General features: G+C 32.9%; 1 protein-coding gene across 1 annotated transcript; it reads right to left on the minus strand.

Annotated features, from left to right (window-relative positions):
* Positions 1-650: 650 nt before the first annotated feature.
* LOC115438262 (PLAC8-like protein 1) lies at positions 651-22,394 on the minus strand. Its single transcript, XM_030161716.1, has 4 exons — positions 22,267-22,394; positions 18,460-18,574; positions 15,503-15,657; positions 651-1,246 (listed from the first exon to the last, which is right to left on the minus strand). Exons 2-4 carry the CDS (start codon positions 18,572-18,574, stop codon positions 1,073-1,075), a joined length of 444 nt encoding a protein of 147 aa, XP_030017576.1. The 5' UTR covers positions 22,267-22,394; the 3' UTR covers positions 651-1,072.
* Between the last annotated feature and the right edge of the window lie 216 nt (positions 22,395-22,610).

Genomic DNA, 22,610 nt, shown 5'->3' on the forward strand with positions numbered 1-22,610 from the left:
AATTTTTCGGGCTGTTCCTTTTTTTCTTATAGTGGATAATTTTTTGGGCTGTTCTCTTTTTATTCCTTATAGTGGATACATTTTTAGGCTGTTCTCTTTTTATTTCTTATAGTGGATACATTTTTGGGCTGTTCTCTTTTTATTTCTTATAGTGGATAATTTTTCGGGCTGTTCTCTTTTTTTTCTTATAGTGGATAATTTTTCGGGCTGTTCTCTTTTTTTTCTTACAGTGGATAATTTTTTGGGCTGTTCTCTTTTTTTTCTTATAGTGGATAATTTTTCAGGCTGTTCTCTGTTTTTTTCTTATAGTGGATAATTTTTTGGGCTGTTCTCTTTTTTCTCATAGTGGATAATTTTTTGGGTTGTTCTCTTTTTTTCTTATAGTGGATAATTTTTTGGGTTGTTCTCTTTTTTTTCTTATTGTGGATAATTTTTTGGGCTAGTGGATAATTTTTCGGGCTGTCCTCTTTTTTTCTTACAGTGGATAATTTTTCGGGCTGTTCTCTTATTTTCTTATAGTGGATAATTTTTTGGGCTGTTCTCTTTTTTTTCTTATAGTGGAAAATTTTTCGGGCTGTTCTCTTTTTTTTCTTATAGTGGATAATTTTTCGGGCTGTTCTCTTTTTTTCCTTATAGTTGATAATTTTTCAGGCAGTTCTCTTTTTTTTCTTATAGTGGATAATTTTTTTGGCTGGTCTTTTTTTTCTTATAGTGGATAATTTTTCGAAAAAACAAACAAAAAAAAAAGAAACTAAATCAGCAGTGGCAGATGTCATTACAGCCATATGCACAGTCATAAACAGAGCAGAGCTTGATTTAAAGGGTAAAGATGTGTCATTTCTAAAATATGAGTCTTTCAGCTGTTATCAGTGCTGCACCTTTCCTGTTCTTCACTACTGATCGCTCTGAAAGTATCAGTTCTGTTCTGTACAAAGTGAACTTATCTGTCTTTGGGACTTTTTGTGCCCTTTCTGAAATCTCTGAGGTACTAAGGAGTGGCTTCGGGGACCAGAGGAAGTGTGATTAAATCAGCTCCTGTACTCTGGAGGACAGGCAGAGGTGCTCGGTGAGTCTAGACCAAGTGCGCCCCCTGCAGGGACGTCAAAGCGGTGTATCTGGCTGAGGAGCAGCAGGAGGAGGAGGAGGAGGCGTGGGATGCTGCTCTTCTCTTCAGCTCTCTGGAGATCTGGAGCCAAGATAGCGGGTAGCAGCAGCATCCGTACAGGCAGTCGCTCCACACACTCCCCTGTAAGACACACACCGAGGCCTGAACATAGGTGGGAGGCTTGAACAAAAGGTGAATATTTGCATTTAGGTGCATTTTTTTTTTTGCCAATATACAATCCAACAGTTCAGTCCTCATATGCCTCGGGTGCTGTTATTAGCTTATACTTGCAATGTATAAATGTGACAATGTAAAATTCTTGCATTTGTCACAACTTTCTCACATTTTGTTTCCAGTCAAAGTAAACTAAACACACTAGCAATGACATTTAACCTCCTGAGACCCAGCAATGCATTTTTTTGAGTTTCTTTATTTATTAAACAAACAACAACAACAACAAAAATGCTGCCCACTGCAAAGGACATTGCTTAAAAAAAAAAAAAAAAAAATCTATTTGAAAAAACAGTTGCATCATGTTGTTTCCAATCAAGTCAATTATGTAATGTAAAAAAAAAAGCCAAAACTTTTCCTTTCCTGGGTCTCAGGAGGTTAAATGCATCAGACAGTAAAAGGATTTGTCCACAAAACAATAAAAATCACATTTATCTTTTGCTGTAAAGCACAGGTGTCAAACATGTGGCCTGGGGGCCAAATCCGGCCCGCCAAAGGGTCCAGTCTGGCCTGTAGGATGAATTTGTGAAATGCAAAGATTATACTGAAGATATTAACAATCAACGATATTAAAATGATTTATTTTTAACACATATCTTTATTAAGGATTTCACACATTACACATATTTTGTGACATGAAATGATAATATTGTGTGGGTCTCCCTTGAACATAAATCCCTAGACCCCCCCCCCCCACCAAGACCCCCTCTGAATTTTGAAAACAGCTGTGAAAGTAAATAACATAAAATAATAACTGACAGACAATATAAGTATTGACTTGAATGTTAAAATGATTTTAATTCAGGTTCCACATACAGACCAATTAGAGCTCAAGTGGGTCAGACCAGTAAAATACAATCATATTAAACCTATAAATAATGAAAACAGCAAATTTTATCTTTGGTTTAACCTCCTAAGAACCAGGAAATGTCAGCAAAGTACAAGCTTTTTTTGTTTTTTATTAAATAAGTGCCTATATTGGAAACAACATGATGCAACAGTTTTTTCAGATGCAGTTTTTAAAAATTTTTATGGAATGTCCTTTGTGGTGGACAGTTTTCTTTTCTTTTCTTTTTTTTTTGTATAAAGTTGTGAAACTGTTGTCCACAAATGTGGACAGAAAACCCATAGCTGGGTCTTAGGAGGTTAACGTAAAAAAGTAAAATTACATGAAAATGTTTATATTAACAAACTATTCTTTTACAAAAAATGTGAATGACCTGAAATGTCTAAACCTCCTGAGACCCAGGAAAGGAAAAGTTTTGGCTTTTTTTTTTTTTTTTTTTTACATTAAATAATTGACTTGATTGGAAACAACATGATGCAACAACTTTTTTTTTTTTTTCTCAGATAAATTTTTTATTTTTTTATGCAATATCCTTTGCAGTGGGCAGTATTTTTTTTTTTTCTTTAATAAATAAAGCTGTAAAATTCTTGTCCCGAGAGGACAAAAATGCATTGCTGGGTCTCAGGAGGTTAAATGTCATTGCTGGTGTGTTTACTTTACTTTACTTAAATAACTGACTTGGATGGAAACAACATGATGCAATTGTTTTTTGTTGTTTTTTTGTTTTGTTTTTTTCAGATAATTTTTTTTTTTTTTTTTTTTTTTTTTAATGCAATGTCCTTTGCAGTGGGCAGCATTTTTTTTGTCTTTTTTTTTGTTTTGGGTTTATTTATTTATTTATTTATTTTTAAATAAATAAAGCTGTAAAACTCTTATCCCCTACAGAGGACAAAATGCATTGCTGAGTCTCAGCAGGTTAAAATAAGTAAATACAATTTTACCAATATTCTGCCTGTTATTAAATGTTTTGTGCATTTGTAACTGTAATGCAAGTTGTAATGCACATGTGTAAAGGATAAACTAATAATCTGAGGCATAATATTGTTAAAATTGTACTTGTTTTTCTTAAGATGTTTCCAGTTGTTCATGCTATTCAGATTTTTGTAGATGTAAACATTATCATAATTTATTTTTGGGTTTTTTTCACTGTTATTATTTTACTAGCCCGACCCACTTGAGATCATATTGGGCTGAATGTGTCCCCTGAACTAAAATGAGTTCGACCCCCCTGCTGTAAAGAGTCTTATTTACTCAAGACGTGAGTTTCATGCAGCCGAGTCTTTGCACTTAGCAACAGCAATCACGATAAAGACCTTGTCAGTAGTGTCAAGATGGAAATGCTGGTGGGTGAGATTTGTTAAATCAATAAAGTCTGAGAAGTAAGAAGACGGATCATGTTGTGCCATGTGCAGCCTGTGCATGTGATTTCAGCTTCATGATACTGACTCAGCACGACAACTCAGAACCTCGTAAACAATCTTCACAATATTAATCCGAGTGGTAATGAGCCTTAATTTTGCTGCATTGTAATAACTGAGCTTTTTATTTATTAAACATGACACTGAGACCTGGGAGCGGATCCTATTTTCTCTGCCTCCCTTGGGAAATTGAATGTGGGAGGGTGACATTCACAAGTAAAATTAACACTCCGCCCCCAGACGATATTATAGAATTGTGTATTTGAATGCAGCTTTTGCAGATTTGTAGTTTGAAACTCTTCTGTGTGTTTGTTTTCATGCATGAATTATGAGAACCATAATCAAGATTTTTTTTTCCTGAGTGTTTTTATTCCTCTTTAGGCATGAAAAAAAAAAAACAACAACAACATGGAGTTGCAAAAACATCCACTCAGCTGGACATCATGCGTTTCATTTTAGAAGCAAAGAAACATGCATTTATTGATATACTGTGTGTGAACTATGAAATAAAAACATTTTTAAAGCTGCTAATCTGATGTTTTCTTACATTTTAATATACTCTAACACACAGGTGTCAAACATGCGGCCCGGGGGCCAAATCCGGCCCGCCAAAGGGTCCAGTCTGGCCCTTGGGATGAATTTGTGAAATGCAAAAATTACACTAAAATATTAACAATTCTTTTAGTTCAGGTTCCACATTCAGACTAATTCAATCTCCAGTTGGCAGGACCAGTAAAACACTATCATAATAACGTAGAAATAATGTCAACTCCAAATTTTTCTCTTTGTGAATGTAAATATTTTCATGTATTTCCACTAAAACAAAGCCTAATTTCGCAAAAAGTGTGAATAACATGAACAAATATGAATATGAAACATGAAAGAGAAGTATGTACAATTTTAACAAGATTGCCTGTTACTAAATGTTTTGTCTATTTGTAGATCCACTGTGATCTGTAAATTATAATGTATATGTGTAAATGATAAACTGAGGCAGAATATTGTTACAGTTACACTTATTTTTTCAGTTTGTTCGTGTTATTCACATCTTTTGAAAAGATAGTTTGCAGATGTAAACCTTTTCAAAATGTAAATGTACTTTTTTCACTCTGAAACATAGAGAAAACTTTGGAGTTGACCTTATTTATATATTACACTCTCAAAAATAGAGGTACCAGCGTGTACTTAAAAGGGTACAAATGCTTGTCGCTGGGGGTGTACTTTTTTGAGAGACATTTCTGTACCCTTTTGAAATGGTCCGTTTTTGTACCTTAAGTACTTTACATAGAAAGAAAACTCTCGTATAGTTGATAATGCCATGATGTTTAAAGTTTGAACAAAAAACATTTTTTTGTAACCCAGTGTAATAATAGTAGTATAGAGTTAGCTTTTGTATATTCTTTCTGTGTATTTTATTCATTTCAGGAGTTCTAGCATTACTTTAGTAGCACATGTGGATTCATATTTTATTCTGAAGCCCTTGCGCAGTTCACTTTTCTTAACAGTGTGACTTTTTATACAGTGCCTTTTACACTAAGGGTTTTGTTGCTAAATTGAACTGAGCTGCTAAACTGATTTTCATTGTTCCTGTGACAGTGACAATAAAGATCTATTCTATTCTAAAACCAAAATGTGGCTATTTTGAGGAATCTAAAATATAAAACATGATTTGAGTTATGCCACTACATAATTCCATGTGTTTATTCATAGTTTTGATGCCTTCAGTGAGAATCTACAATGGAAATAGTCATGAAAATAAAGAAAAACCAGGTGAGTCCAAACTTTTGAATGGTAGAACAGGGTGACCCAAAAAAACGAGGAATTTTTGAGGTGCGTATTGGCAGACATGAGCAAGTGGCAGCACTGCGAGACAGTGACCTTGAGCAAGTAAACACACCCCCATTTTAGTAACCATTGGAGGCTGTGCGAGAATTGTTCGGTAACCGTGTGATCTCAAGATTCGGTAATGTTCCCTGGCCCCCTAGATCGCCAGATTTGTCAGTTTGTGATTTTTTCTTGTGGGGCTATCTCAAGAGTAAAGTGTACATGACTCGACCAAGAACTCTGGATGAGTTAAAACAGAGAATTCAGGATGAAATTCACAGTATCCCAGCTGAGATGTTGCAGCGGTCAATGAGGAATCTCAACAGCAGATTTCAAGAATGCATTCGTACAGGAGGACGCCATCTACAGGAAGTAATTTTTAAAAAATGAAAATTCCATCATTGTTTCTTAAATGGCATGTTTTAAGGTTTCAATTACTATGAATAAAATATTTTTCTTCCATCACTCTTGGTTTTATTGGATTGTTAAAAAGTTCCTATTTTTTTGTGTCACCCTGTATAAGTGTCCAGTATGTTGACTGATATGGAATTAAAATAACACCGGGTTACAAAAAAATGTTTTTTGCAAGTTGTCTAGGTTTTTTCAACTGAACTAGGACCATTTTGCACCACTAAATCCAAAAATGACATCTGTTTTTCTCAATCAGGTCAGGTTTTTTTTGCTAATTTGATTTTGAAAAATGTGATCTTCTCACAAAATTGATGACATTTTTGTGACTTTATCAGTTGATTTTTTTTTTTTTTATAGTTCTCACCCAAAATAGGTTTTAAGAGAAAAAAAATCATTTGATCACTTGATTCCTGTTAGGTACAATGGTGTATTCACTGCAGATGTAGCAGAATACGTCAGGCTTATTTTTGCAAGATCTTCTAGTTGAAGCCATTTCATTCACCTGTAATATGAAAAAAAAAAACATTAATCATAAATTGGCAAAAGTAAAATCTTCAGAAGTCATTTATTGCAAGAAATATGAAAGAATTTTGTATCATATGATGTGAAAATGCCCATAAATGTAAGCAAAAATGTTAAAAAGCCAATATGTAGCATAGTTCAGAAAGTTGACCTGATTGAGCAAAATGAATGTGATTTTTGGATTCAGCACACCAAAATGATCCTAAATCAACTCAAAAAACTTAATAAATTTGTTGTTGACCAGTGTAATAAATACATCCTGTTAGAAAATGATTTTTTTTTTTCTCTTAAAACCTATTTTGGGTGAGAACTATGTAAAAAAATCAACTGATAAAGTCACAAAAATATAATCCATTTTGTGAGAAGATCAAATTTTTCAAAATCAAATTAGCAAAAAAACCTGACCTGATTGACAAAAACAGATGTCATTTTTGGATTTAGCGGTGGAAAATGGTCCTAATTCAGTTGAAAAAACCTAGACAACTTGCAAAAAACATTTTTTTGTAACCCAGTGTTATTTATTATGTATTCACCACAGATGTAGCAGAATACGTCAGGCTTATTTTTGCAAGATCTTCTAGTCGAAGCCATTTCATTCACCTGTAATATTAAAAAAAAAACCATTAATCATAAATTGGCAAAAGTAAAATCTTCAGAACTCGTTTATTGCAAGAAATATGAAATAATTTTGTATCATATGATGTGAAAATGCCCATAAATGTAAGCAAAAATGTTAAAAAGCCAATATGTAGCATAGTTCAGAAAGTTGACCTGATTGAGCAAAAATGAATGTGATTTTTGGATTCAGCACACCAAAATTATCCTCAATCAACTCAAAAAACATAATAAATTTGTTGCTGACCAGTGTAATAAACACAACCACTGTAGTGACCACTATGCATGAAAGGGTTAAAAACAAAGCCGCCATAGATTGAACACACCAAAGAGTCTGTGGTGATCTGTTCTATTCTCTGTTCTTCACAGTCGTCTCCCTTTGTCCGTTGCAGAATAGTTGCCTACATGCCTGGATTTGTTTTCATAAGATCTTCTGGCACCTTCAGCGCTCATGCTCCGCAGTATTGACAGCGATCCACGGCCCACTCCACCTCCAGAAAAGCCAACATTACCAACCACCTCCTTCTCCCGATGGCAGCGCTCCAGCTCATGCCTGTTTGGCCTCCAACCACTCCCACCTCCTGCCTTATCGCTCCGTTCGCTTCACTGTCCCAGAAAGTGGCCGACGCTGCGCATCCAGGCGCATCCCGGTAGCATCTGTTTTTGTATGAGGATGGGGGCACCGATGGGGGATCTGTGGTCGTGTAGGGGTGTTAAGTGTCAACAAACAGCACAGCAGTGAAGCGGTGAGGTGGGTGGGTGGGTAGCTTGGCAGGAGTCCGACAATGATGTTGATTCGTAGGATTAACACATTGACTGCCCCGGTGAAGATGAATCAACTCAATAAATCTGGTCTGTTGTGTGTGTCGTAACAGTACTTGCAGTGTTCGAGTTAAGTCGCATCTCTTTTCCCCTGTGTGTGTGCGCTGTGTTTCTAAATCCCCACAGCGGTAATCATTATTATTCAAACCTCTGCAGCTCTGTGTAATTAGAATGCGTCAAAGCAATCAGTGTCATTGTTCAACCCATGAGGACAACAGAACAAACTCACCCCTGGTTACATTTAACACTCACATTCCAACTGTGCACAGGCCAAATGGGAAAAAAAAAAGGATAACACTTTACTTGAAGGTCTAGTTTATAGTGCATTAAGCGCACATTCATAAGACATTATAATACATTTATAAGGCATTATAAAAGTCATTACAACAGTTTATGATCATGTAAAACAACTTATACCAAGGTTAATAAAGTATTATAAGTGTAGGCATAAAGTATTATAAATTCAGCTTTCATAATGTTTTATACATCCATACCAAAGCAGTGTGAAGAAATTTAGTTTTTTACGTGGGGAACTTTTGTTAGGTTTTGTCACTGGTCCCTATACCCATCTATTTTAGGGATTTCATATTTATTAAAAAAAAAAAAAAAAAAAAGTATGTGTTTGAATTAACAAAGATTTAGAGCTGCCACATTATTTTTATTTATGTATAAAGCAACATGTAACACTTCTATTTACTGTAGCTGTTCTTTTAATGTTATGTTTTTGCAAAATAAAGAGTTATTACGAACACTTTGATGTATAATTTTTGACTTACACTTTACTTAGAGCCAGCAGATACTGCTCATACGTCATCATACTTGTGTTATAATATCATACAATGATAATGTGTTCTGTAACCCAGGACTTGAGATTCTTCCTACAAACACTGTTGTCACTTTGGTATGGATGTATAAAACATTATGAAAGCTGAATTTATAATACTTTATGCCTATACTTATAATACTTTATTAACCTTGGTATAAGTTGTTTTACATGATCATAAACTGTTGTAATGACTTTTATAATGCATTATAAATGTGTTATACTGTCTTATGAATGTGCGCTTAATGCATTATAAACTAGACCTTCAAGTAAAGTGTTGCCAAAAAAATGAAACGAAACGACAAACCTGGATCCACAGTCACTAAAGCGTTTCACAAAAAAAGCGAAAAAAGAATTCGTGCAATGCAAAAATTACACTGAAGATATTAACAATCAAGGATGTTAAAATCATTTTAGGTCAATTTAATCTAAAAACGATCAGACCAGTAAAATACCATCATAATAACCTATAAATTATGAAAACTGCAATTTTTTCTCTTTGTTTTAGTGTAAAAAAAAAGTTACGTTACACAAGAATATTTACATTTATAGACTAGCCTTTTATGAAAAATGTGAATATCTGAAATGTCTTAAGAGAAGTATGTGGAATTTTAATAATAATAATCTCCGTGTTATTTAATGTTTGGTGTATTTGTAGATCCACTGTGATCTCTAAGTTGTGATTCACATGGATAAATGATAAACTGAGGTGTAATATTGTGAACATTGTACTTATTTTTGTTAGGAATTTTCAGGTTGTTCATACACTACAAACAAAAAGTTAAGGATATTTTTAATTTTGGGGCTATTTTTTTCAGTTGGGGTTCTTGCACAGCGCTTCTTAGTTTTTTGTGTTTGAATTGATTTGAAACACATTTTTAAATTACCATAGTTTTATTTACAAATGGCAAAAATAACCAAAAAAATGACCCAAAAAAGATGAAAGATCTTTAACTTTTTGTTTGTACTGTATTTGTTCATGTTATGTCGAGTACAATTCGTACATGTAAATATTTTCATTATGGAATTTTACTTTTTTCACTCAAAAATTGTTATCCTATTACACTTTGTTATCCTATTACACGCTTTGGAAAGCGTCTGCCAAATGCGTAAACATACACTGGGTTACAAAAAAATGTTTTTTGCAAGTTGTCTAGGTTTTTTCAACTGAATTAGGACTATTTTGCACCGCTAAATCCAAAAATGACATCTGTTTTTCTCAATCAGGTCAGGTTTTTTTTTGCTGATTTGATTTTGAAAAATTTGATCTTCTCACAAAATTGATTACATTTTTGTGACTTTATCAGTTGATTTTTTTTATATAGTTCTCACCCAAAATAGGTTTTAAGTGAAAAAAAAAAATCAGCCTATAAATGTAAATATTCCTGTGTAACGTAACTTTTTTTTTTTACACTAAAACAAAGAGAAAAAAATTGCAGTTTTCATAATTTATAGGTTATTATGATAGTATTTTACTGGTCTGATAGTTTTTAGATTAAATTGACCTAAAATGATTTTAACATCCTTGATTGTTAATATCTTCAGTGTGATTTCCTGTTATCCTGTTAGAAAATGATTTTTTTTCTCTTAAAACCTATTTTGGGTGAGAACTATATAAAAAAATCAACTGATAAAGTCACAAAAATGTAATCAATTTTGTGAGAAGATCAAATTTTTCAAAATCAAATTAGCAAAAAAAAAAACCTGACCTTATTGAGAAAAACAGATGTCATTTTTGGATTTAGCGGTGCAAAATGGTCCTAATTCAGTTGAAAAAACCTAGACAACTTGCAAAAAACATTTTTTTGTAACCCAGTGTCATTATTACCCCACTCCACCTGAAGGGGGGGCAAGGGGTCTTGTTTTTGGTTTGTTTGTTTGTTAACACTCTAACAGCAAAAATATTGGTTGAATTCATACCAAATTTGGTTTATATTTTGCCACTGACCCAGAATAGATCTGATTACATTTTGGGAAAAATAGATCAAAGTTTCAATTTTTATGATTTTTTAAAATTCTTTTTTTCCCCCATTTACTTATAATGGGTGAAATTTCAAATGTCTGTAGCAGCAAAACTACTGGATGAATTCACACCAAATCTGGTTTATAGATTGCCAGTGACCCAGAATAAAAGTCATTACATTTGGGGAAAAATAGGTCGAAATTTAATTTTTTTATGAATTTTTTTTTTACATCTTCTTTTTTCATTTACTTACAATGGGCAAGATTTCACATGTCTATAAAAACATCCATTTTGTTTTAATTTTCTTCATACTTGGCACATATATAGAGGCAGTTGATATACTGACATCAGCACATGCGTAGACATGATGACATCAGCTGGATCGATGCCAAAATAAGCTACAATACATGTGAGGGGCGGGGTTTGATGTACCTGGCACCATTTGTTGTTCTTTTTTTAAAGTTACATTAAAGTTGAAAGTACCTTCACATACTGTAGGTTTGACACCATCAGGGTAATTCCTCAAACTCCACACAACTTACTCATGAGTCACAAGGCTTTCACAGGTAAAGAGGATGTATCACGTCGACGAAATACCACATGACTTTACAAAATTTCATTACAGGATGTCACTTTTACTATATTGGGTTTTACATGTTTATGTGTTTCTAACTGTATTTAATCTAACTGGAAACTTCTGAGTTGCTAAACATTAGTGCTGTCACTGTGTTTGAGTAAATGGAAGATGTTTGAATGGTAAGTATAGCATTTGGTTTCACTACTTTCAGTTCTTACGCTGTAAAAAATGACTGTAGAATTAACACCAAAAAGTTGTCAAATTACAACATAAAAAAACTATAAGTGACAGTACAATGCAAAGTTGTTTATTTGAAAAAAAAATTGTGTTAACGATTGAAACAATATAGTTCTGTAGTTCTTACAGGAAGAGTATGTGAACAAAACCAGATTTGTATGTAGAAATTATGGATTTCTATTGTTTTATAGTTGAAATAACGGCGTATTTTACTGTTTTTTTTATTTTTAAAAAAGTTATAAAAAAGTAAACGTTTAACAATGTAACATTTTAAACTTGTAAATTAATGGGTTGGGAGAGTTGGTAGAGCGGCTCGTCCAATCATCAAAGGGTTGGTGGTTCGAATCCAGGCTCTGACTGTCCATATGTCAAAGTGTCCATGGAAGAAAATGAACCCTAAATTGTTCCCAGTTGGACCTGGTGGATTTGGAAAGTGCTTTGGACACCATGAAGGTGGAGAAAAATACATTTGCCATTTAAATCCAGTGTTAAATCTACATGTTTAAAGTGTTAAATCTACATGTTTAAAATGTTAAATCTACATGTTTAAAGTGTTAAATCTACATGTTTAAAATGTTAAATCTACATGTTTAAAGTGTTAAATCTACATGTTTAAAATGTTAAATCTACATGTTTAAAGTGTTAAATCTACATGTTTAAAATGTTAAATCTACATGTTTAAAGTGTTAAATCTACATGTTTAAAATGTTAAATCTACATGTTTAAAGTGTTAAATCTACATGTTTAAAGTGTTAAATCTACATGTTTAAAGTGTTAAATCTACATGTTTAAAATGTTAAATCTACATGTTTAAAGTGTTAAATCTACATGTTTAAAGTGTTAAATCTACATGTTTAAAATGTTAAATCTACATGTTTAAAATGTTAAATCTTCATGTTTAAAATGTTAAATCTTCATGTTTAAAATGTTAAATCTACATGTTTAAAATGTTAAATCTACATGTTTAAAATGTTAAATCTACATGTTTAAAATGTTAAATCTACATGTTTAAAATGTTAAATCTTCATGTTTAAAATGTTAAATCTTCATGTTTAAAATGTTAAATCTACATGTTTAAAATGTTAAATCTACATGTTTAAAATGTTAAATCTTCATGTTTAAAATGTTAAATCTACATGTTTAAAATGTTAAATCTACATGTTTAAAGTGTTAAATCTACATGTTTAAAATGTTAAATCTACATGTTTAAAGTGTTAAACCTACATGTTTAAAATGTTAAATCTACATGTTTAAAGTGTTAAATCTACATGTTTAAAATGTTAAATCTACATGTTTAAAGTGTTAAATCTACATGTTTAAAGTGTTAAATCTACATGTTTAAAGTGTTAAATCTACATGTTTAAAATGTTAAATCTACATGTTTAAAGTGTTAAATCTACATGTTTAAAGTGTTAAATCTACATGTTTAAAATGTTAAATCTACATGTTTAAAATGTTAAATCTTCATGTTTAAAATGTTAAATCTACATGTTTAAAGTGTTAAATCTACATGTTTAAAGTGTTAAATCTACATGTTTAAAGTGTTAAATCTACATGTTTAAAATGTTAAATCTACATGTTTAAAGTGTTAAATCTACATGTTTAAAGTGTTAAATCTACATGTTTAAAATGTTAAATCTACATGTTTAAAATGTTAAATCTTCATGTTTAAAATGTTAAATCTTCATGTTTAAAATGTTAAATCTACATGTTTAAAATGTTAAATCTACATGTTTAAAATGTTAAATCTACATGTTTAAAGTGTTAAATCTACATGTTTAAAATGTTAAATCTACATGTTTAAAGTGTTAAACCTACATGTTTAAAATGTTAAATCTACATGTTTAAAATGTTAAATCTTCATGTTTAAAATGTTAAATCTACATGTTTAAAATGTTAAATCTACATGTTTAAAATGTTAAATCTACATGTTTAAAATGTTAACTCTACATGTTTAAAGTGTTAAACCTACATGTTTAAAATGTTAAATCTACATGTTTAAAGTGTTAAATCTACATGTTTAAAGTGTTAAATCTACATGTTACTCCACAAATATGTTTACAGTTGGATGTGTTTTTTACAGTATTGTTCTGGAAACCACAGCTGCCAGTTTTTTTTCCGTAAAAACAACAGGATTTTTTTTTTTTACAATGTATGTTTAATTTGACAGTTTTAGTCATTTAGCTACTTGCTGTTTTTCAGTCGACATTTTCCCCGTCGCTGCATTTTGCACTTTATAGCATTCAAATTACTGTAACTCCTGAACTGTTTGTAGCATCCACAACATTGAAATGGCATCTGAAAGCTGAGATCCTGAGCTTTCCGACAGTATATAACACTTTACGGCAACAATGTGAGACTCTTCTGTAAGTAGAAAGGAACTGTTTCAGAGACTTCAATACAGGCTAAAAAAATGCCTGGAACTAACAAAAAATATGAAGCTGTAATATGGATACTGAATGTTCAAGACCAAAAAATAATAAAATCTGGCATATTTACAGCTGCAATTGTTGTAGATGTTCATTAATATGCACTGTCCCTATTAAATAAATAAATAAAATAAATAAATCAATAAAAAGCATGTTTGAGCAGATGTAAAATAGGTGAAAGTTTATTCCTGCAATCTCAATCATTTTTATTATGGAAATTTAAAGTTGTTTCTGATAATAAATATGCTGAAAAACTTCAATAATCATAATAATGATAATTAATGGCCAGATATTTTCTGTTCTTTCTTCTTCCCACTCCTTTTTGAGTGTAGATGAATGATTTTGGAATTTTGAATTTGCATGTATTCTGTAAATGCTCGAAATAAACAAACAAATTAAATTAAATTAAATTAAATTAACCCTTTCATGCATAAGTCACTCCAGTGGACAGTTCTTCTCCAGCTGTTCTCTTGTATATTAATGGGTTTAGTTGTTTTAGTTCCATATCAGCCGACACAGTGAACACTTACGCATCATCTCATAACCTGACATTCATACCATTACTGTAACTTTGCTGTTCTTGATAAACCTGATCTGCACTAACATGTTTGAGTGTAAATTAGTTGTTATTTGTTAGACAAGAAGGGTTTTTTTTTGCACATTATCGGGATGAAGTGAGGAATTAATAGCATTAGAATATGTTAAAATGTGAGAATACATCAGATTAGCAGCATTAAACATGTTTTTATTTCATTGTTTTCATATCAATTTCTGATATTGGGTTTTAAGCACATGTTTCTTTACTTCAAAAATTAAATGCATGGATATTTTTATAACTCCACAGGAAAAAAAAAAAACTTGATCGCATTGTTTTTTTCATGCCTAAGGAGGAATAAAAACACTGAAGAAAAAAATCTTGACGAAGGTTCTCACAATTAATGCATGAAAGGGTTAAATTAACCCTTTCATGCACGAATTATGAGAACCTTCATCAAATTTTTTTCCTGAGTGTTTTTATTCCTCTCTAGGCATGAAAAAAAACAATGCGATTAAAAATTTTCTTCTGAAAAATAAATAATAATCATTTAAAAATAACAATAATAATTTTAAATTTAAAAAAAAAAATACATAAAAAAATTATAATTAAAAAAAAATCTTATGAACCTATTTTTCATGAAGTTGCAAAAACGTCCACTCAGCTAGACACCACACGTTTAATTTTTGACGCACAGAAACATGTATTTACTGATAAATTGTGTGAAAACTATGGGGAGGGCTTGTGATTCTGGGGATTTATGCTCAGGAGAGATCTACATAATGTTACCGATTTATGCCAGAAAAGATATGTAGTGTCTTAAAACTTTAATAAAGATATGTGTAAAAAAACAACAACAACAATGAAAAGAACAACATCCATCCATCCATGAATATACAAGAGAACAGCTGTAGAATAGCTGTCCACTGTAGTGACCAGTGTGTATGAAAGGGTTAAATTAAATTAAATATTGAAAGTTAAGTTCTTCCTGAAAACAAAGGTGCAAAAGAATTGGAAAAAAATACATTTTCTGACACTTTTATTGCAGAGAAAACCTAGGTGGCCTGTTATAATTGCAGTCTTAAAAGGGTTCATTCTTGTGAAACAGCAGTGAATAGACGCCTTAGTGCTGTCTTATATTACCTGTATGCCGTATCGTTCCCTAACCGACGCCCTCATGGCGAGAGATGCCGGCGGTACGCAGCCGAGGCAGTCGAGCAGAGGTAAACAGGGGCATGCACCCACGGCACTGGTGACTTTACAGGTGAACAGTGGGAGGCAGCACAGGGCGAAGCAGCCTGCACAAACACACACTGGGTCAGATCAAAGCACTGGAACACACTACAGCTGCATGGACATCCACACTGTATCTCAGAGGCGTCAAAGGAGGGGTCACATACAGCCTGATATGATCTAAAGTGGGCCGGACCAGTAAAATAATATAAATAACACTGGTCAACAACAAATTTATTGTTTAAGTTTTTGAGTTGATTTAGGATAATTTTGGTGTGCTGAATCCAAAAATCACATTAACCCATAAAGACCCAAACATCCACCATCTACCAAAATCACCTGCTGAAACTGTTTAATCCCTGCTGATCCACTGATGCATTTAAGTAATTGGTGTAAAACGCAGTTTCTAATTTTTTCATGGTCATCCGATATGACCCATTTGGACGTTCAGGAGCTCCATAATTACCGTAAAAACACTGTCATCTTCTACAACACTGATTCACCAGTAAAATCCATTGAGTTTGAACAATGACAGTGGATGGAGACACTTGGTTTATGTTCAATTAAAGATAGAGTTTACTGCAAAATTCACTATTTCTTCAGTTTTCTCTGTTTTTGATAAAATAACGTTTGAATTTACTCTGAGATTTTATTAATATCTATATGATCAGTGAATCAAATATAGGAAAATATATGATTTCCACTGAAAAAAAAAACTCAAACTAAAGAGGATAATATTACAATAAATGGTAATAAATCACTCAAGAAAGGTTAAATATAGAGAAAAAATCATTTGGGAACTGACACAAATGTCACACTGGGTCCTTATGGGTTAATTTTGCTCAGTCAGGTCAACTTTCTGAACTATGCTACATTTTGGCTTTTTAACATTTTTGCTTACATTTATGGGCATTTTCACATTTTCACATCATATGATACAAAATTCTTTCATATTTCTTGCAATAAACGAGTTCTGAAGATTTTACTTTTGCCAATTTATGATTAATGGTTTTTTTTTTAATATTACAGGTGAATGAAATGGCTTCGACTAGAAGATCTTGCAAAAATAAGCCTGACGTATTCTGTTACATCTACGGTGAATACACCATTGGACCTAACAGGAATCCTGTTAGAAAATGATTTTTTTTCTCTTAAAACCTATTTTGAGTGAGAACTACAGGTTTGGGAAGCAAAATTTACAATGAACATTTAGTTGTTTTTTCTCAGCAGGCACTACGTCAATTGTTTTGAAACCAAACATATATTGATGTCATAATCATACCTAACACTATTATCCATACCTTTTCAGAAACTTTTGCCCATATGAGTAATCAGGAAAGCAAACGTCAAAGAGTGTGTGATTTGCTGAACGCACTCGTCACACCAAAGGAGATTTCAAAAATAGTTGGAGTGTCCATAAAGACTGTTTATAATGGAAAGAAGAGAATGACTATGAGCAAAAATATTACGAGAAAGTCTGGAAGATACTATTAAAGAAGAATGGGAGAAGTTGTCACCCGAATATTTGAGGAACACTTGCGCAAGTTTCAGGAAGCGTGTGAAGGCAGTTATTGAGAAAGAAGGAGGACACATAGAATAAAAACATTTTCTATTATGTCAATTTTCTTGTGGCAAATAAATTCTCATGACTTTCAATAAACTAATTGGTCATACACTGTCTTTCAATCCCTGCCTCAAAATATTGTAAATTTTGCTTCCCCACCCTGTATATAAAAAATCAACTGATAAAGTCACAAAAATGTCATCAATTTTGTGAGAAGATCCAATTTTTCAAAATCAAATTAGCAAAAAAACCTGACCTGATTGAGAAAAACAGATGTCATTTTTGGATTTAGCGGTGCAAAATGGTCCTAATTCAGTTGAAAAAACCTAGACAACTTGCAAAAAACATTTTTTTGTAACCCAGTGTAATAGGATAACAACTTTTGAGTGAAAAAAGTAAAATTCCGTGATGAAAATATTTACATGTATGAATTGTACTCGACATAACATGAACAAATACAGTACAAACAAAAAGTTAAAGATATTTCATCTTTTTTGGGTCATTTTTTTGTTCATTTTTGCCATTTGTAAATAAAACTATGGCAATTTAAAAATGTGTTTCAATTCAATTCAAACACAAAAAACTAAGAAGCGCTGTGCAAGAACCCCAACTGAAAAAAATAGCCCCAAAATTAAAAATATCCTTAACTTTTTGTTTGTAGTGTATGAACAACCTGAAAATTCCTAACAAAAATAAGTACAATGTTCACAATATTACACCTCAGTTTATCATTTATACATGTGAATCACAACTTAGAGATCACAGTGGATCTACAAATACACCAAACGTTAAATAACACGGAGATTATTATTATTAAAATTCCACATACTTCTCTTAAGACATTTCAGATATTCACATTTTTCATAAAAGGCTAGTCTATAAAAGTAAATATTCTTGTGTAACGTAACTTTTTTTTTACACTAAAACAAAGAGAAAAAATTGCAGTTTTCATAATTTATAGGTTATTATGATGGTATTTTACTGGTCTGATCGTTTTTAGATTAAATTGACCTAAAATGATTTTAACATCCTTGATTGTTAATATTTTCAGTGTAATTTTTGCATTTCACAAATTCATCCCAGGGGCCAGATTGGACCCTTTGGCGGGCCGGATTTGGACCCCGGGCCGCATGTTTGACACCTGTGATCTAGAGTAAAAACAAAATGTATGAAACTTAAAACCATTTCTATACAACTGGGTATAAGTATAACATTTAGAATTCTGCGTAGTTTTAATGTTTCTGTTTAATGTTAGACACCTGTGCTATCTCTGCACGTAGGTCTGGTCTGGGTTCACACTTACAGTCTCCCATGTCTTTGTAACATTCACACAGGCCAGTACTCCACTGCCCCGCCTCCTGGACCCTGGTCTGTGGCTGGACCTGGACCACCTGTCGGGACATTTCTAAGGTATCCATCTGGCAACAAAAACAATAGTGACATTATTAATAACAAGTGGTGCCAGACACAATAAACCCCACCCCTTGCATCTATTGTAGCTTATTTTGGCTTGGATGCAGCTGATGTCATCATATCAACTGCCTTTATATACTGTATGTGCCAGGTTTGAGGTAAGTTGAAACCAAATGGATATTTTTATAGACGTGAAATTTGACCCATTATAAGTAAATGAGTAAATGGGTAAAAAAAATTCATGAAAAATTGGAACTTTGACCTACTGTTCCCAAAATATAATGACATTTATCCTGGGTCACTGGCAATCTATAAACCCAATTTGTTATTAATTTAGCTAATGTGTCAACAAACAAACACAGAAACAAACTGAACCTAAATCAATCCTCCTTGCCTCCCCTTGGGGAGTCCTCAGTGCTGAATGTCCAACTTATTTGTGATCTGAATACATTTTGTCAACTTTGAGACCGATCTGAATCTAGACTCATCCCTGGAGCTTCTAATAAAAGAACACGTTAACTGTGGGTTTTGTTGTTTTAGTTCCATATCAACCAACACAGTGGACACTCATGCATCATCTCATACACTGATACTCAGACCGTTACTGTTACTTTGCTTTTCTTGATAAACCTGATCTGCAGTAACACGTTTTAGTGTAAATCAAATGCGAATTATTGGTGTAATTAAAAATTTTCTTAAACAAAAAGGTTTTTTTTTTTTTTTTGCACATTATCTCCATAAAGTGACTAATAACTAGTATTAGAATTAGGGATGTCTGATAATATTGGCCCACCGATATTATCGGCCCATAATTGGCATAAAAATGTAATATCGGTGAATATCGTTATCGTTTTTTTTGCCTATCATTAAAACCGATAAAATAATGTCTTGATTTCGCCGGCATTTACCAACACGTGAACAAAGCATTGTTTGTAGCTGAAAAAAATGTGCAGTTTTCAAAACTGTACAGTAGAGTTGCCACACTGTAATAGACTCATGGAGGGAGGGAGAGAAAATAAACAAATATGGCATTTTTTTCACAACTTAAGTTGAAGTATGTATTCTTTGCACAGACAGTGTTTACATTTTGAAAGCCTTGTTGCATTTGAGAATGCATCCAATGGGGCATCACAATAAAATTAGGCATGATGTGTTAATTTCATGACAGGAGATATGTGATGTTACCTAAAATTAGTTTAATATCCCACATATATCGGCAGCGGTATCAGTAGATATTGGAATCAGAAATTAAGCGTTGGACAATATCGGCATAACGGTTTTTGGCAAAAAAGCCAATATTGGACATCCCTAATTAGAATATGCTAAAAAATGAGAAAACATCAGATTAGCTGCATTAGAAATGTTTGCATTTCAAAGGTTTCACACAGTTTATCACTTTCTGATGATGAGTTTTAAATATATGTTTCTTTGCTTCAAATATTAAATGCATGGTGTCCAGCTGAGTGGACATTTTTGTAACTCCATGAAAAAAAAAGGCTCATAAAAAAATTTCAATAGCATAGTTTTTTTCATACCTAAAGAGGAACAAAATCACTCAAGAAAAAAATATTGACCAAGGTTTTCATAATTTATGCATGAAACGGTTAAAATACTTGACATTAGCAATATTTTGTTAAAAGGTTGTGGTTAAATACAAAAAAAGGGAAGTTTTGTCACATTTCCTTCTGTTGAAAAAAAATTTCAAGTACTTCAACAAAAGGATGTGTGGCAACCTGTACATCTGTGTGTGTGTTCACATAGTCTGGGTTATTACATCCTCTAAAAAACATTATCGCAGAACAGATGAAAGAGGTGAGAGCCAACTTCTATGCCCCCCCCACACACACACACACACACACTCAGAAAGAATTAACCCATAAAGACCCAGAGCTACTTTTGTGTGAGTTCCCAAATGACATTTTCTCTATATCTAACCTTTCTTAAGCAATTTATCACCATTTATTATAATATTATTGTCTTTATTTGGCATTTTATTAATATAAATTGATATTTTTCCTGTATTTATTTTACTGATCATGAAAATGTTCATAAAAGCTCAGATTAAAGCAGTGGTTCCCAACCTTTTTTGGCTCGTGACCTCATTTTAATGGCATAAATTTGTGGCAACCCCAGACATTCAAAACTGAGACTTTTTTTTGCTAAAATCAATTTGTTTTTTTATCATGTAATAGTTTGCTATACTATGTTGCAAATAAACGTTCATTTTAGACGACATTTAGTCTATATAATGTATATTATCATGGACGGAGGTAGAAAAGCCAGGTGTAGATTACTGCACAAAGTGAGAATTTGATTTTCCTTGGTCAGGACAGTCTTCCTGATGACGTGAGACAGGCCTCTACTGTGACAATGTTTAAGTCCAGGCTGAAAACAGCTCTGTTCAACTGTGCATGGAACAACTGAAAGGGTTCTATCTGCACTCTTCTCTTTTACTTTGTTTTAACTGATTATTATTTATGTTTTATTGATTATGTTTTAATTGTAATTGTGTGTTTTTAATCTCGTTTTTAGTCTCTTTTCCATTTTTGTAAAGCACTGTGAATTGCCTTCTGTATGAATTGTGCTATACAAATAAATTTTCCTTGCCTACAGTCAGTCCAGCTTGGATTTACAAGGCTGACAATTAATACTGAACAAACAAGAACTCAAACTATGAATTATGAAAGAGCTGCAGCATCTGAAACCGACCACAATGAACATTTGAAAGATAAACAGTACCACAGTGCTTCAGTTTCAGCTTCAGTTTGTCATGTCTTTTATGGATTGGGATTGTCTCTGTCAACTCAGCATAGATTTTTTTATTAGTAAGGTTTTTTTATTTATTTATTTTTTCTCACTTGAAATTTTAGGCAACCTCATTTGAATTCCAGGTGACCCCAAGTGGGGTCCCAACCCCAAGGTTGAAAAACACTGGATTAAAGTTAGGGAATGTTGTATCAAAAATAGAAAAAAATCTAGAAAACCACTCAGAGAGCACCCCCCCCCCCCCCCCCCATCACCACCAAAATGTAATTATTTGTTCCTTGTGCCAGTATCAACATTTCCTAAAATTTTCATCAAAATCCGTCCGTAACTTTTTGAGTTATCTTGTACATGGACAGACAGACAAACAGACAAACCAACGCTGGCAAAATCATAACCTCTGTGGCGGAGGTAATGAAGAAAAAGTGACTTTTCAGTAAAATATGTCATTAATTGAACATAAAACAAGTGTCTTCATCCACTGTCATTTGTGAAAGTCCATGGGTTTTACTCGTGAGTCAATGTTGTAGTAGATGATAGTGTTTCCATGGTAACTGTGGAACCTCTGAATGTCCAAATGGGTCATATCTGAAGACCATGAAAAGATGACAAACTGCATTTTACACCAGTTATTTACATGTATTGATAGAATTAGTGGATCAACATGTATTAAACAGTTTCGATCAGTAGATGGTTTTGGTTCCTGTTGGATGTTTGGGTCTTTATGGGTTAAACTCTGCTTTACTCCTGACACAAGTTATTCTTTAACTCTGCTTCTCGGCTAATTCTAAAGAATCCTTCCCTCCCTCTGGTGCCTCGGGGTTAACCTGCTGAGCCATGGGGAATTATTTACTTTTCCTTTCTGGGCAAAGTTGAGTCCAGTTGGAAATACGTCATAAGTTTCCTTAAGATAACGAATATAATAATGACTCACCTGTGGAAAGTTTTCACAGACGTAAAAATCCTCACCGATCCACAGAATGAGCCCTGTTGAACCTCCTTTTCCTACTTTGACTCTCACATTTGTTCACTTGTGCTTCTTTCTTGACTGTAGTGTTTTGGTATAAATAAGACACTGTCAGTTAAACAATAGGCTGTATTCCCACGACATTAAGTCCGCTGACCTGCAGCATTTGGACGGTTTATTTAGTGACAAATCTGTTTATGCCTAACCAGGTGAACACTGAATTTTAGACACAGAAACATGGTGTACCTTTTTTAACCTCAGTGTGAATTTTTGTAGCTGCTGTAGAAATAAACAAGTTAATGATATATCCA

This window comes from Sphaeramia orbicularis, chromosome 18, assembly GCF_902148855.1.
Source record: "Sphaeramia orbicularis chromosome 18, fSphaOr1.1, whole genome shotgun sequence".
NCBI classification, from domain to species: Eukaryota; Metazoa; Chordata; class Actinopteri; order Kurtiformes; family Apogonidae; genus Sphaeramia; species Sphaeramia orbicularis.